The 16,914-nt window shown below is 44.8% G+C and overlaps 2 protein-coding genes across 2 annotated transcripts; both read right to left on the reverse strand.

Annotated features, from left to right (window-relative positions):
• Positions 1–442: 442 nt before the first annotated feature.
• On the reverse strand, positions 443–4,903 carry LOC311196777 (nischarin-like; the record flags this gene model as incomplete). Its single annotated transcript, XM_084270398.1, has 3 exons — positions 443–566; positions 3,020–3,667; positions 4,899–4,903. 3 exons carry the CDS (start codon positions 4,901–4,903, stop codon positions 443–445), a joined length of 777 nt encoding a protein of 258 aa, XP_084126524.1.
• A 21-nt stretch (positions 4,904–4,924) lies between these two features.
• On the reverse strand, positions 4,925–13,367 carry LOC311196778 (nischarin-like; the record flags this gene model as incomplete). Its single annotated transcript, XM_084270399.1, has 9 exons — positions 4,925–4,953; positions 5,815–5,925; positions 9,079–9,187; positions 9,991–10,104; positions 10,508–10,636; positions 10,837–11,022; positions 11,423–11,491; positions 12,063–12,215; positions 13,356–13,367. The coding sequence occupies 9 exons, from the start codon at positions 13,365–13,367 to the stop codon at positions 4,925–4,927; spliced, it is 912 nt and encodes a 303-aa protein (XP_084126525.1).
• Between the last annotated feature and the right edge of the window lie 3,547 nt (positions 13,368–16,914).

Genomic DNA, 16,914 nt, shown 5'->3' on the forward strand with positions numbered 1-16,914 from the left:
AGCTGGCCTGTAGGTTTAAGAGGTCTGAGGCTTTAAAAAAATGAAATAAAATAAAGCTGAAATCTAATCAGAGACAAATAGGTTATTTTCAGTGAGATCTTTCTCCTGAGAGAAAAAAATTGGAGATGGTATCGGCGGAGACAACTCTTCCCCATTTCCTGAGGTGAAGGAAGAAAAGTCTGCCCGCTTACCAACATCACTTACGCTATGAGAAGATGTTTGTGCTGTCAATTTAGCCATTTCTCTGTCTCTCTTGAAGGCAGACACAAGCACGACGTGTGCATTAGCAGACATCTGAGGTACCCGCACAGCCCCTATTTATTTATACCCACGCCTGCTTGGGGATGCAGAGTCGGGAGGCGACCGTGTTCCGCCGCCACCGCCAGCTTGCAGAGGTGATGCTCGCGACTGCATTTGTAGCAGTCGGCATATTTTCCTCGCTTTACACCGTCTGATGCAGGCTGAAGTGCCCAGGCTGGACTTGCTGTGCTTCTGCCAAGACAAAGCTCGGCATGGCAGTGCTGGAAGGCTGCTGCGACCTCTTCATGTCATCAGCTGAGGGGTCCCTGGTCCCGGCGTTGAGTCCCCGGGCTCACCTACCTGCAGCTGGGATCGCAGGGAGAGGGATGGCTAAACGAGGAGAGCACTTACCCTGCACAGAGGGTGCGTGGGGCGGTTGGGCTCACGTAAAGCGCCCGTCTGCTCCCCCATCAGTTATCAGATGCCAAAGGCGACCATGTTCCTAAGCCAGGTCTCCTGGATGCACACACCTCCTTTTCCCACCGTGAGCACAGTCAGGTACCAACAGTCATTTTAGCATCTTCTCTCGCACGCTTGGGTCCTATGTGATCCCCTGGTCTTTTGGTTGTGATGTGTTCCAACCTCCTGAGAATACCATTTATAAAAATCAATCAGCAAGCATCCCCTCCTCACCCCCTCACCCTCCATCCAACTCCACCCCCCTCCTCTTCAAACACCTTTTTAAAGGTCCTGAGACCTTCTAAAAGCCCTGTGGAAGCCTGGATGCATCCCAAGGGCAGTTTCTGAAAGGGAGCTGTGGGAGCTTTGCTGAGGGATGATGTCTGCTGCCCCCCACCGTGCTGGTTCACCCACCTGCAAAGGCTGGGAGAAGCCAACAGCTCTGTTATAGAACTGGGGAAATAAACTGCTTGCTCCAGAGCAGGCTGGCAATGAAAAACTGATAAATTCCTCATCTAAAAGCCTGGGTGAGCTTGAAGCAAAATAATTGTTGCTTTCCTTTGAACTGGGAATTGGAGGGGCCCAAAAAACAGTGATTGGAGGCAGAAGGAAAAGATAAATGAACGATTTTAAAGACAGATTTGAGGAGAAGATTCCTATGCAGAAAAAGGGGGAAATCAAGTTTTCAAGTTTTTTTCTCTCAAAATACAGGATAACCAGTTTGCTGAAAGGGGAATTAAGCATCCTCTGCTCCTCTCAGTTTAAAAATAGATATTAAAACCAGAAAACAAGCAAGAAAGTAAAAAAAAAACAAAACCCCACCCTGGAAGTTTAGAGGGATGGAAGCTGCTGAAGTATGTTTCATGTAACAGAAGCAAACCCAAGGTCTGTGAAGAAGGAGAGAGACCTCCTGGGCCAGCCGCGGTCTCGCGTTCTTGGGTGAGAGGAGCTGGAAATGTGCAACTTGTTGTCAGCTTTGACTGATGCGACTTCAGGAAGTTGATGAGAAATTTTAAACAACAGATTGGCAAGGCAGAACTCCGTGTCACTGAAGATACGATAGCATTCGAGGGTGACCACGGCGGTTAGTTTAAGGGAAAGAGTTTTGAAGAACAGATGGTCTTCTCTTATTGGGCTTTTTTTTTGTTTTTAATTAAAAGACCCCTCCAAACAAACTCACAACACAACAGAGCGATGCACTAAGAATCCCTGATTTCTACCAGTAAAGGAATTAACTGGCAACCCTCTGAGCCTCCTGAAGTACTTCCAAAATCTTCCTCAGAAGGGGAGGAGAAGGGTTCATCTTTAAAAATTCAAACTTTGAATGACAGCGGATCACCCACCCACCCCTTGTCCAGTCCTGCTCTCTAAATGCAGTAATTAAACACGAGTTTTTAAAAGAACATTGTATTCACTGCAAGCAAGGAGCTGAGGAGGTAATAGGACAACAAGATTCATGCTCATCACTTTTAGTTATTTGAACCGAGAACCTAAATCAGACCTGATTAAAATAGGAACTCAAACCCAGATTCAACCAAAACTGGAGATATTAAACAAATACAGATGTGACAAGAGTCGTGATTCAATTATTAGGAGTCCATCTTTTAATTGCTCATTAAGATGACAGTGTGTATCTTTGCCTACATACATTTAGCAAAGCCTTTTCACTTTGACAGCGCATAAAATTACCCACGCCAACTGTATATCTCTTACTCTTTATGTCAACTTTAGAGTCGCTGGTTTTTCATTATCCTCTTGGCCACAAATTAATAAGGAGGAACAAATTTAATAGCAGCCTCAAACCTTTAGAGATTATCTCAGCCTTGTGTATCTGTGCCAGTTAAATTGCCATTTCTTTCTGCTTAAATTTAATGTGGTCATCTTGATACAAACACACACATATTTAACGCTGCTCTCAGGGCACAGTACTGGCACACCGAGGGGCTGCTCTGAAAAGCTGACGTGGAGCTCCAACTTGAACTTCTCCAACCTCATCACCCTCCCTTTAAGATGTGACAAATGGTCCTGGAGCACCTCCCCTACAAAGAGAGGCTGAAGGAACTGGGTTTGTTCAGCCTAGAGAAGAGAAAGCTGTGGGGGGACCTCACTGCAGCCTTCCAGTCCCTGAAGGGAGCAGAGAAACAGGACTTGGTGCAGGAGTTCCTGGACACAGGTTTTCTTCCCATAAACAAGGTATGTTGGGAAACAACCTTTTATTTCAACATCATCTGCTGAAATGCAATTCAATTCCCTAAGCTGGCAGAGAAACTCTGGGAGGTTTGCTGGTCCACAGTACAACACGGAGCTTGCTAACACTGACGGGTACTGTTGAGAGCAACGCATGTGTAAACAGGAATAAAAGTCTTGCAGGTTCTGGGGGTCTGAAACAACAAACAAGCAGTTGTCACCATTTGTCAGCTTCAGGGTTAAACAGATTTCTGGCAGGAGAAAGCCAAGTTCCAGAAGATCAGTATATGGAAAAGACAGCACCAGCTTCAAGGCAGAAGGGATGTGCTGGCAATTTCCTCTCAATTCCTGACAAGGCATCTCAAACACAGCTGGCAGATCTTCAGTCAAAACCAAACAGGAAGCAAACTGCTTGAGGCCTTTACGAATGTGAATAGAGAAACTCCAGAGAATTTTGACTATTGCAACACTCTCCACTGCTCCCTGGTCAGAGGGCCGAAGATCTGAAGTAGTGCTGAACTCAGGAGTCTCATCTCCTTCGTGAAGCCCCATTTCAAAAGAGCCATCTTCTTTGTCTGTGGTCTTGGTGTCACCCAGAGGGCTCCCTTTCTCCTCTGTAAAGCAGGAGGGGGGGGATCTCTGCACAGTCTGCACTATCAAGGCAGAAAGGTGCTGGGTAAAATCTTGGTTTGTGGCAGTGTGTGACATACAATGAAAAGGCAAGATGACAGTGTTACAGGGGTCAGGCACTGCACGCTGTTCTTCCTCTGAAGGATCCAAACTGCAAAAGAGATAACAAGGCAAAGTACGAGCCTGAGTTTCAAAACAGTCACAGCTACCTACAGCTCATGGTGCTGCTGCTGCTGCTCTGAACTTTGAGGTATAATCTTGTTACTGCAGTTACATCAGCCTAATTTCATAAAACATCTTAAACAGTCAAGAATGCATAGGTTGCAGTTGTATTCATTTCTGTATTTCTTTTATACATTTACAGCATTTAGTTGATAGAAATATTCCTAATTCATATTATTCCTTTGTCCTGCCACTGAATTTTCAAGATGCTTTCAGATCATCTTGTGTCTATACATTGTTTTGTCTGTACATAGTAACTATTTAATTTGTTAGATCAAAAATAGCATGGCCAGTAGGTCTGGGGAGGTGATTGTGCCCCTGTACTGGGCGCTGGTGAGGCTGCAGCTCGAGTGCTGGGTCCAGTTCTGGGCTCCTCACAGGACATGGAGGTCCTGGAGCAAGTCCAGAGAAGGGCAACCAGGCTGGGGAAGGGGCTGGAGGGCAAATCCTCTGAGAAGCAGCTGAGGGAGCTGGGGGTGTTCAGCTTGGAGAAGAGGAGGCTGAGGGGAGACCTTCTCCCCACCTCCACTGCCCAGCCAGGAGGGTGCAGAGAGGTGGGAGATGGTCTCTTCAGCCAGGGGACAGGAGATGGGACAAGAGGCAATGGGCTCAAGCTGTGCCAGGGCAGGGTCAGAGCAGATGGGAGGGCAAAGTTCTTCCCTGGCAGAGTTGTGGGGCTGTGCACAGGCTGCCCAGGGAGAGGCTGAGTCACCTTCCCTGGATGGGTTTATAAAAAAGGGTAGATGAGGTGCTCAGGGATCTGGTTTAGCTTGGGACAGGAACAGTTGGACTTAATGATCTTAAAGAGCTTTTGCAACCTTGTGATTCTGTGATCTTCATACTGTGCACAGCCACTGGTTGAGAGGCTGGGAGTGTGCAATTTATCAGAAGTTAAAAATAAAGTGTTCAGCTCATCTTCCATTTCCCAAACCCAACAGGCACTTTGCAAATCACTGGCTTGAAGCCACTGACTTTATTCCAGGGTTCAAAGGTTACAAAGACTTTATACTCTTACCACTGATTTCGCTTGAAAACAACTAGAGGCAGCGTGCAACCAGACACACTGGTTTGCCTTAAAGCCGGGTCTGAAATGCACCATCCACTATTGGGACTCAAAAAGCTGATGGGGGTTTAAGCCAGAGCTCAGGAGTCTCACTTACCACATCTGGGGTCACTTCCATGTGCTTTACAGGAATCCAACAGAGAGGCAGGTGCCTACGGAACAAAGAACCATCAGGCAGTGGCAGCTGCTGCCAGATTTCAGCAGAAGTGAAAAGCAAAGTCAACGTTGGCTCCTGCTTTTTAAGGCCAGCAGCTCCCTGCTGAGTCCTGACTGCTGTACCCGTGGGCAGCTGAACAGCTGACCTGTGAGGATGCTGACACACCAGGTTTTTAGTTCAGGCTGGGCACTCTGAGGCAGCCAGGAACGCAGTGAGAACAGATGTGGCCTGTAGGCCTTTCAGCACACTACAGACTTCAGCAGCAGCGCACAGCCAGGCGAAAAGGCAAAGGCCCTGGAGAAAGCCCAGCCACGCTGGCAGCAGAGGCAGAGTCCCTCAGGGCTGGCTGTCTCATGCCCTGAAGCCAGGCATATGAAGGGCATTTCCTATATCAAAAATGACATCACAACGCAGAAGTTAAACAGCTGGAGTTTGAAGGAGACCAATTAGGCCAACACCTATTGCCAGAGAGAAGGTTCTTCCACTCTCTGAGGAAGAGAACTGTCTTCCAAAAGGTGCTGAACTGCTCAGTTCAGAGAGCAGTTCAGCATCTCAGAGCACACTGAATGAGACACTAATGCCAGGTAAACATCTCAGTCCTGACAGCGACAATTCTCTGCAACTCTGGTGAATTCAGATCATGCACTCACTGTACAAGGTGGACCAAACCCACCACTCAAATTTGGGGCTACCTCCTTTCTCAATTATAACAGCTCAGAGAATGAAAATACCTTTGCTGTGGATTACTATAACAACACAAGTTTAATATCAGAAATTAGCTTGCAAAAAAAACAAACACTACCACATTAAAACTGCCATAAAATAAACACAAGTGTAGCAATTACCTGATTTTTACACCCAGAGTCTGGTATTTCAAAACATCTCTGGGGAACTGTATAGTCTGTAGGAGTCAAACTACCAGATTGCAAAAGACTGCTGGCTAGGACTGTTTCTTCACAAATTATTTCTAGAAGAAATACAAAGACCTTTTAAAATTGCTGAAGTAAAACCAAAATGAATGTCTAACAGTGTCTGTCAAACAACTAGAATTAAGATTGCATCATCAAAATGTGACCATCAGTCATTAAAGCTGCAGGGTCTCTTCACAGAACAGCCAGGACAGAACAAAACCAGGCACAATTTTAGTATCCATAAGTGCACTGGAAGGTGCACTGAAGACTGCTAAAGCTCATTTTTTAAGCTAACCACCAATTTAAATCTCAACATCTTGTGTGAGAATTCTCCATGTGATTTAGTTTTAACAGAACTGGTCCATTTCCTTGAAACTTGCCCTGAGTGTTACCAAAGCATTGCCAGGCTGGCAAAGCCACAGCAGAGCAGTTTGTGAGCTTCACAGCATTCACTCCCATTTTTGCAGGCGTCAAGCAAACAAGCAGAAGATCTGTAAAACCTTTAACCTGGCTCAGAAGGTCCTGTCCCTCAAATGCCACTCAAGGAAATGATCTTACCTCGAGCCGGCCCGCTCACGCGTGTACAATGTACGTGCAAATAAACAACAGAATTCCAATCACAGAATCCCAGCCTGGGCTGGGCTGGAAGGGACCCAAGGATCACAGAGCTCCAACACCCCTGCCACAGGCAGGGACACCAACCTCCAGGCCTGGAGCTACACAAGGTTGCCCAGGGCCCCAGCCAACCTGGCCTTGAACACCCCCAGGGATGGGGCACCCACCCCTTCTCTGGGCAGCCCCTTCCAGCCCCTCACCACTCTCTCTGGAAAGAACTTCCCCCCAATATCTGTCCTAAACCTTCCTTCCTTTAGCTTTAATCCATCCCCCTTGTCCTGCCATTGTCTGCCCTTTCAAAAAGCTGATTCCCTCCTGTTTCTCTGCTCCCTTCAGGGACTGGAAGGCTGCAATGAGGTCCCCACAGCCTTCTCTTCTCCAGGCTGAACCAGCCCAGCTCCCTCAGCCTCTCTCTGTAGGGGCCCCTGCTCCAGCCCTCTGATCATCTCCGTGGCTCCTCTGACCCCTCTCCACAAGTCCCACATCTTCCTTGTACTGGGGCCCCAGCTCTGGACACAGGACTCCAGCTGGGGCCTCCTGAGGGCAGAGCAGAGAGGGACAATCCCCTCCCTGTCCCTGCTGCCACCCCTTTTCTGATGGGAGTCCAGGATACCATTGGCCTTCCAAGCTGCAGGAGCCACTGCATGTGAGCTTCTTCCTCAGGCATAAGAACTCCTGCCTGTATCTTTCTGGATTGATGGCAAAGTTTAGTAGATGACACCAAACCATCTCTCAGGCAGAGGAAGCACAAGAGAGATTTACTGCTTGAACAAAGCAACCATGTTAGCCAGAAGGAAACTCAAATTGACAAGAAAACCAGAACAGGGCAGCATTATTTCTGGATTTCTCTTCTCTATATATGTTTAATCTTTGCCATAAGCCATTTGGAAGACATGTTTAAGTTGAATAAAATGCTAGTGAAACAGATGGTGTCTAGAGAAACTGCAGAGAAAACAATTCACAGAAATAGTGCATCAGAAAATGAATTCCATTATTCCTGATTTCAGGTCTAACAATGAAATAAATTGCCTAGCATAGCTCCATTTTTTTAAAAATAGACTTCTCAAAATCAGTATTTTGAAAACAACCCTTGATAGCTAGGTATGTAGCAAAGAATTCATTTCTGTTGTTAAAGCTGAGGAATGTCCTAATCCTGTCCTACTCCTTGCTATCCCACTATATATTAATATATTTATAAATATCCCACTATATATTTATATCCCACTTTTATATTTATTTTTATAAATATAAAAGCCCTTCCTCAAGACTCTACTACAGGAATCTTATGGAAAAGGACCACAGTCAGTAACCCCAGTCTTACACCAGTTTTCCTGTAAAATTCCCAAGTAGTTCAGAAAGATCTTGGTATTTTTTCCAAGATTCATGTGCTCCTTAAACATTTGCAATAATGGAAAAAGATGATTGATCAATAAGTAACACCTAAACAGTCACAGCCACTGCTAGCATGCATCTTTACAGCTAGCCCTGCATAAAACCCCAGGCTGCCCTATAGCCAGGCTGTCTCACTCCTGCAACTTCAATGCTTGATGCTTTAAAGCCAGCGTTGGCTTAATTTGGGAGAACCTGGCATTTCACCTGGAGGTGAAAAGTTATCCAGAAGGGCTCCAAAGGCAACTCAAGCACATAAATAGCAACTAAACCTGCATCTAAATTGCTTCTCCTTTAATTTAAACGCTGTCACTTCATTTTTACTGAGTGATCTAAGACCTCTACTGATTCTGCAGAAATGCCAGGAACAGACTCTTTCCAAAGACCTCTTCCCCCACCCACCAATTCACTGGTAAGAGTAAGCTGTTTCGCCCCAAATTATGGAGACTGTCATCACTTTTCTAAATGGTTACAAAGTCGTCCCCAACCAGATATACCCTACTGCATTTTAAGCTTTCATTCAGGCAAAAGCAAAAGCATCTTTATCTCTTCTCAGACACACATGAATTTCCCAGTCAGTCAGTCCCACGGGCCCCTGCAGAAGATGCAGGACACGCCACTGTTCTACGTTCTAATGCAGTGGGTACCCTTGGTTGAAGCATCCAGTGAAATGGGATTTTCAGGTAAGGTCAGCAGGTGCTGTGGAACACAACAGTGTGCTGAAATCACAGGCTCAGTCTGAACCCAAACTCCAGAACTGCCTCTTACTCATCTCCTTTTCTGACCTCCATTCTGGCCTGACAGAAACACAGCCCTTGCCAACAGCAGGAATGGAACAGATGCTCCAGCTCCCCTTGTGCAGACCAACAAGCAGAGAAGCAGTTTTAGAACGTGTCTACAGATGCCACAGTTCCCATGAAGGCATGTATCTAGACTAGCAAGAGAGATACAGTCCTCTGCTGCTGCTTTCTGCAGTAAAAGCAGCCCCGTGCCCCAACTTCTGTTCGAGTTAATTAACACCACAGTGAACATCAGGTCAGCTTTGCCAGGTCACATGGCACTTGCACTACGCCAAAGCTGCCGGGTCTGTCTGCTCTGACTTGATAAGCCCCATATCCCTTCACAGAACATCCAGGTACATCAGTGCAGCCCAGAGACGCAGAACCCAGAGGCTCAGCCCAGCAGCACGATACATACATGATTACCTTGGCTGGAGCTGACAGGACGAGGCAGAGAGGGAGAGGAAGGACGAACAGGAAGAGAAGAACAGTTTGGTTTGGAGCTGGCAGCGGTGAGCCTGGAGTCCTCACTGATCTAATAAAGAAAGTAGGCAATAATTAAAGAAAAATCCTAAACACACGGGACACGTCAGAACCTGAACTGCACTAAGTCTACAAAGATTTCCCAGTTGGAGTAAAAAGAACGTTACTACCAAATGTGTTTGGTTTCTGAGGGGTGCCACACGTTGGTGCTCACACCCTCTCAAGTTCCCATTTCCCACTAAGCAGAATTCCACTAAGAATTCGGTTAGAGAAGTCATTCTGATCACTGATCCCTGCACTGACAAAACCAGCAGCAAGTTTCACAAACCACAACGACAACAGGATTCTTAGGCTGCAGGGGCATCACAGCTCCTGATAATACAACTTATTTCCAGAACAAGATTAACCCACTGCACAGCAGACAGGAGAACAGGACAATTCAGACTTCTGATCCTTTCCCATTGCTCAATACTCGCAAGAAGAAAGTCTGGGAAAATCATTTCAGTCCTCTGCAACACAAGCACTGATCTCACACCTCAGCACTCTCTGTATAAGATGGAAAATACAGCTGTTGAGGTCAGCTGCATATTTATTGTGTGTACCATTAGGCCATTTTCTCTTTTCCTCCCACTTCCTCTATCCCAAGCCAGCAGAAAAAGGAACATCCTGAAACTGCATTGAAATCTAAATAGGAGAAAGAGGTGATGTTCAAACCTCACACTGCAGTAAAGCACAAACACTGCACTCACTTCCATGACAAGTGAGTTTAAGGAATTCTGCTCAAAGCCAATCTGGAGAGGACTCACAGGCTTCTTTTGTACCCAGCACGTTCTGCTCTCACAGCACCCAACTCACCTTTTTATCAGAGCTGCTCAGTTTGTGTTTCACCTCCTTGGCTTTCTGAATGGCTTTCAGCACTTCCACTGTGTCTGGTTCCTTTTCTGTGGTGATAGTGTTATCCAGACAGACCTAAAAATGTTAAAAACATCCAGAAATACAGAAAACAAGGCAGCTCTGTAACTTATTGTTACTTATGTCATAAATAAATAGTTTGATGCAGATGCTGTGCATGTCTGTAACCCTGTAAACAAGGTAATGACCACGTCAGACCTCATGACTTGAATGCAAACTCAGAAGTGCTTGGGAAGCTCCACACCCCACTGGCACAGGCACCTTCCAACAGGAACACCCTGTTACCCAGTGAAAGCAGGGCAAGCTCTCCCTTAGATCTGAGGAGCACACCCAGCAGCGTATACATGGTTCCATTCTCTAGAGACGTACTCCAACCCCCACTAAAAACTCCTCAGGCTTGTAGAGCATTCACACAACTTTCCTTACCAGGCTTTAGAAAGAAAAAGCTGTTCTTACATACCTCTGAAGCCCTGTCCCCAAACTGAGCCAGTACTTTGGTCCCATAGTCAGGGATGATGCTCAGTGGGTTGCTGGATAACACCACCTTTTCTAAGCACGGGAGGTTTCCTATATTTTTTACTTCATCAATCTGAAAGTTTTTCAGTAAAAGGATGAATACACAGATTGGCTAAATGAGAACACCACCACAGTCTAAGCATTTCTTGACTAAATTACATACAAACAGTAACCAGGAAAAAAAATTCTCTCCAGCCACTTTATTTGCACTTTCACCCTCTAACAGGAATCACTTGTGTTCTAAAGCAATCTGACACTAAAATCAGTAGTTACCTGTTCGACTTTGTTGTTGCTCAGATCCAAGTTGACTAAAGAGTACAGCTTGTTAAGACCACACAGCCTTTCCAGCTGATTTCCTGCTAGATTCAGAGTTTTGATGTTTCCCAGTCTTGTGTGAACACCTTCCAGCGATGTCAGCTTGTTGTAGGATAAGTCCAGGTGAACAAGGTTGTAAAGATGCTACGAGAGCACAGAAAATCCAGGTCACACACCAATTTGCTAAAATTGAACCATATCAAAGGCTTGTCCATTTGCTCATGCTGGATGCTGCCCAGCTGACAAACACAACACGAACTTGCTCATTACACAGGATTAAGCCTGCAGGAAAGGGAACTTCCTCCACTCTATTTTTCCCAAGCCATTGACACAGCCAGCAACGACTGGATTTAGTGAAGAACTACATGTTGCATGTCAGTGTTGGCAAGTAAGAAATGCACCCTTACGAGGGCTTGATGCTAGGAAGCTATTTGGGCTTAAACTCTTCTCTGCAAGATGAGTGGCAAAATCCTTTAGCAAAAGGATTCTGTCTTGGAAGGTCCTGGGCAGCCTGGCAAACATCACCTTCAAAAGCATCCCTTACCTGTAAGTTTTCTACCAGAGACACCCCATTGTGACTCAGGTCCAGGAACTCAATCTTGGGAATTAATTTCTAGAAGGGAAAAGGTGCACATGTTAAATGCGTTTTAGCTTAGAAACCTGGCTGTACTTCCTTCACCAACCAACTAACAACTAACAGGCAAAGGGAAGGGAACTCTCCAAGGCACAGACCCTCTTCTCAGCTTTCAGCAGTAAAAAGCGTTCTGCACCCATTCTAGTGCAGCCAGAGTGCAGACTCCTGCTCGTGAGAGAACCAGATTACTCTGATGAGCACGGTCACGTTTGCATTTGAAACCTGGGTTCTCACTGAAGACAAGCAAGTTGCCCCCAGTTTAGCCCCACTAACTACAGATCAAACTCATTAAGAGGCCTTTCCAGCTCAAACAGGCCTGTCTGTATTACACAGAACCCTGGATAAAGATTACAGAACTAAAAATCAGAGTAAGTTGAGCAGTGCATTGATCTCCACATCATTACCTTGTGGAGCTCAAGCACGGACAGTGCAAGGGGAAATCTTTCAGAAGAGAGATACATGAAGAAATTGCAAAATCCCTGCTGAGTCATGTGACACAGAAGACCAGCCATTCTTTCCCCCCACACACAAATGAAGAAAGATTTCTTACCACTGAATCATCAATTTGAGAGATGCTGTTGTGACTCATATCCAAGGTTGTTAAAGTTCTCCAAGTTGGGATAACTGCTGTCACTGGACAGCTTGAAGTTGTATCCTCTGGCTCGCACTGATCAAACTCAGAGGCCTCTGGCACCAGGATTTCCTGTTAAAGACAAGCACCCTAAAAATATTTTACCTGCATCTTTGGTGAAAGCCCATTGTTTCACAAGAAATCCAAATGACCTTATGGAAGAAAGATCCCTAAGCCTTATCATCACCCAGATTAAAGTTAAAGGTCTTAAAGCAGGAGCTGAGTGTGTCAGAATGATTTTAGATCCACAGGGAGGGAGTCCCAAACACTGGCAGCCAACCCAGGCTGGAGAATGGGAAGGAAGAGAGGGACTGTGAAAGGTACGCTCCTCAGACCCTTGCCAAATCACAGCCCAGAGAAGAAGCCACACGCATTCAGCTCTCGAGGAGTAACAGAAGCACATTCCAATCAAAGCCAGGGGATGAAGTCCAAGGCACTGACAAGATGGGTTTGAAGAAAGCATTAGACCATCTCATAAAAAGGCATCTAGTTTTCCCATGTGCCCATAGCATTCTGGCCAGAGCACATGGCACCAGTGCAAAAGGCAGGCGGTTGCAGTTCTGGTTGCTGTGAATAAAATTTTGGGAGAAATCTCTTAAGGTTTGGGGGTTTTTTTTGGTCTTACATATATCTTATAAACTCTGAAGGCTCCCACTCACAAGCTTTCAGAAGGGCCAGAAACTCTCAAGTATTTTTCTAAATAATATGCTGTATATAATATTTTTCTAAATCATATGTTCTTCTCCACCCAGAGAATCCTCTGAACAACAGGTTCTACACACAGAGGATGGCAAAGGCAACTGAAGATCCACAGGAATAGCAGTAGAGCTGCAGTTTTGCTTTCTAAACTTCCCAAGCCCTCCAGTGCACCTTCCCCAAACCACTACTTCGTTTCATCTTTGAACATACCACACAGTTACAAGGAAATTCTTCATGTAATAAAAGGGCTGAAAAGACACTGACCTGTAGCAAGCAGTGTTAAAAAAGCTACTCAGCAAAAGTCTTTGTAATTCACTGATTTGGTAGAAGAACAAAATATCAAACTGGTTCCAGACAAAAATTATCTGAGGCCATTTTACATTTGTTCTGTAATGGCATTTTTCCTAGAAATTCTGGGCCACTCATCTCTAAAACTGATGGTTTTGTTAGTTTGGTTTGGGTTTTTTTAAACTTTCCAATACAGTTAAAGGTGAGAAAGGGGACAGGACTTACACACACATGCATGTATGCACCTGTATACACTGGCCTAGCCATAGTGTTGTCAAAGAATGCAAGGTTGAAATGAATATTTCCTGCCTCCCCATGCCTATTAGCACCCAGTAAGGCTCTGTCACAGAAACCCTAGAGGGCACCGCTGAAGAGATGACATCACATGGCAGAATCAACGTCTTTCTTAGAGAACTGTGTTGAAGGTTGGTAGAATAAGCACCTGTAACACCGAGCTCTAAATGCTTACAGGTGTTTACTGCCAGTAAAGATCTTGTGCATTCTAACTAGGCTCCAGAAGCATGCCAAGAATCCCATCACTCTGGCAGAAACACCGCCAGTACTTGTGCAAACATGGCTCACCTTGAAATACTGGAGTCGACAGGTAAAATCTAGAATATGACCTAGATCAGTTTTGGCATCTCCATTAGCACACGTAGGCTCCCCCTGCAGCAACTGTTGAGTGACAGCATATGGCTGCAAGGGTCTGATGTTGAAGACTTTTCCAGCCATTAAGAGCTGCTCTCCTGAAAAACACAGGATGATGGTATCGAACACAATGCTGCCCCAGTTACCAAAGAGTAAATGGTACCTGCAAAACCTAATGTCAGGGATTTCATGTCTATCATTTATATTCTAAGCTCATGATTAAGGCACCAAAACAATGTCTTTTTTGCTTCTAAAGTAGAAGCACTGAATTCAGATAAATTTTCTTTAACACCAGAATAACCCAAGTGTTCAAACAGGCACTCTCTGCATTCAAGCCTTAAGCTCCCAACGCAACTAATGGCAAATTTCCCTCTTAACAGGGCTGGAACCAGACAAAGTTCATTTATATAACATACAAATTGCTAAACTTTGAGATATCCCTAAGTTCAATAGCAGCAGCACCTACCATCTAACAGACAGAACTGACATCCTTTGCTAAGCTGCTGATGTGCAAAGCTGCAGCATCTTCTTGGACAGTCTGAGGACTTTCACCACACTACCACCAGAGCAAGCTCCCTGGGCAGGAAATGCATTCTCTGGCAATATTTTTACAATCCCATTTCTTTCCAGGAACACTAGGAAACAGCATCCAAAAGCCTCCTCTGACAGCATCCCAAGAGCAAATGTGGATTACAGCAGTCAGAATACATGCACACGTGGAATTAACATCTTCCTCCTCTTCCTTTTAAGGACACCAGTTTGACCTGACAGACAGGAGAGCATCGGCTTTCCTGATAAGCAGAGTTCTCCAAAGACTAAAACTCCCTTTGGCTTCAGTGGGAGCAAGTCCCAGAGTCCAGCTGCACATCACCACAAGGTTCCACTCACATACAGCGGTCAGACATCAATGATTTTGGCACTAGTGAGGCTACAGGCACTACAGAGTCAGGGAACAGTTCTTCAGGACCTTCCTTAAAGTGTTCCACAATTTGCTGAGTGCCCCCTCTGAAGTGGCTTCACCTAAAGTTAATTTTGTGCCAGAACAATCTGAACCACGCTTCACCTATCACCTCAGCCAGCCAGAATCACAGCACAGCATTCAGCCTCCTGTCCCTTAAAACAAAGCCAGCATGGGTTAATCATTTCACACGCCTCCTGCTCCTGGGGAGCCACTTAGAGATGTTGCAGTAGTGCATTTCATTTTCAGCTCTCAGCCTCAGAAAAGCACATCCTTTCATTAACTGACCAGAAGGTCTCATGTTTCCTGAATTCTGGAAGAACAACATTAAGACAGGTGAAGTGATGCATTCAACACATTCTATCAAGGCTCACTGAAATGACACAAACTTCCTGACTGGTTGCACTAAAACATACCAAGGAATTCATCAATTTCTGATTTATTTCCAAAAGCAGCTGTGCTTCTGTGACAGTTCCTCCTCAAATACAGCTTGGATCAAAGCACAAACAGCAAGAAACAGGTGAAGAGGAAGAACAAGGCTCAGTCTGATGTGAAAGACTCAGATCTCATGGTCTGGAGATTAAATCTCACAGGTATACACACGCATGCACATGGAGGGAACCATCCCCAGTTAAATTCTTGCAGGTTCTTTACCTTTGTGGAAGAGCTCTTCAGCCAGTGCAGCAGTGATCCCATTGATCTCCTGCAAAGATTAAACCATTGCAATGAAGTGTTACATACTTACAGTTCAAAGTGTATCCTTGGACAAAATAAGTCTCCCTTTCTTGCTGTGGTACAGGACTTTTAAAAATAGAAATCAACTGTCATCACATCTTATAGATTCTCTTTGTAACTTGAAAATACTTCATCAAATTATTTCATTTCATAGGTTCTTCATTTCCAAGATGGAAAATACTGAACTACATTTAAATAATCACACGCTGCATGTTTTCAAAAAGGGCAACAGCAACTAGAGCAATTCTTACTGACCATCATCAGCCCAATGCCAAACAAAGCCTGGTTTTAAAGAAACTATTACCAGTACAGTTTTCTTCAAATTTGAACATTAGACTAACCTAATGCATTAATGCCTTGGCCAAAACCAGGACAATTAAGCACTCAACATTTCCTTAGAGCATCACTAATACACTGATAACTTTAGATTAACAAGTCTACAGGGAAGAAGAGATCTGTAAAAATTAGTCTTCTGGACTTAACCTCCTTGCTGAAGAATAATTCAAAGTCCCTGTTCACCATCCTCTATCTTCTCTGCCCTTCTGGACCTACACAGTGCTCAACCCCCTTTCTACACACTGACAGCTCCAGGAGGAAAAGAAAAAGCCTGGAAAATTCTCCCTGTGGGAATTTGTTCTTTTAAAATCTAAAGGAGCACAAAGGTCAGTACAGGTATTTCCCATACTTCACAAAACGCAAATGCTCTGTAGAAGTCCAGAAATAGTTCTGAGCTCTTCCAAGAGCTCTCTCTAAGGCTCACAAGAAGAACAAAAAACTATCTGTGATAGTTTAGGCACACACATCTCATTTTAAGGTAGCTGCAAAGGACAAACAGGCATTACAGATCATCATGAAATGAGTATTTGATGAGTTTACTTCACTGACAAACCCCTCATGATTCATGACAAGGAAATAAATCCATGGGCCATCTGCAGCACAGTTCAGCTCATCTGATGAGGCAAACATTTCAGACAAGCACATTCTTAGTATACCTGAAACCCCACTCACTGAGGATGAACAGTTTGGAGAAGCAGCTCGAAGCTGCATTCCGAACAAAATTCAACAGTTCTGTTATTGGATAAAGCCAGTTACACTCACCTGGCATGCAGAGATCTGACTGAAACCCAGGCTCTGTGTTCCCTTCATCATCTGGGGGACACAGCAGAATTTTCCTACATTTATAATCGAAACAAGGTCATGACGTGGAGGACACATCTCCCCCTTCCTGTTAAGCAAAAAGAACCTCCTTCACTGAGAGTGATATTTTCTTTTGCAAGACTTGTCAAAAATAACACTAAGGCAAAAATATCTACAAAAAAACCCTATGTCCTTATATAACTAAATCTAAAAAACATCCCATAAATGAAAAACCACACTGTAAAATGGAGCAAGCTAAAAACTACTAATTGGCTACACACACTGTTTGCATTGTTAATTTATCTG

Source organism: Gallinula chloropus (genome assembly GCF_964237585.1).
Source record: "Gallinula chloropus genome assembly, chromosome: 14".
NCBI lineage: Eukaryota > Metazoa > Chordata > Aves > Gruiformes > Rallidae > Gallinula > Gallinula chloropus.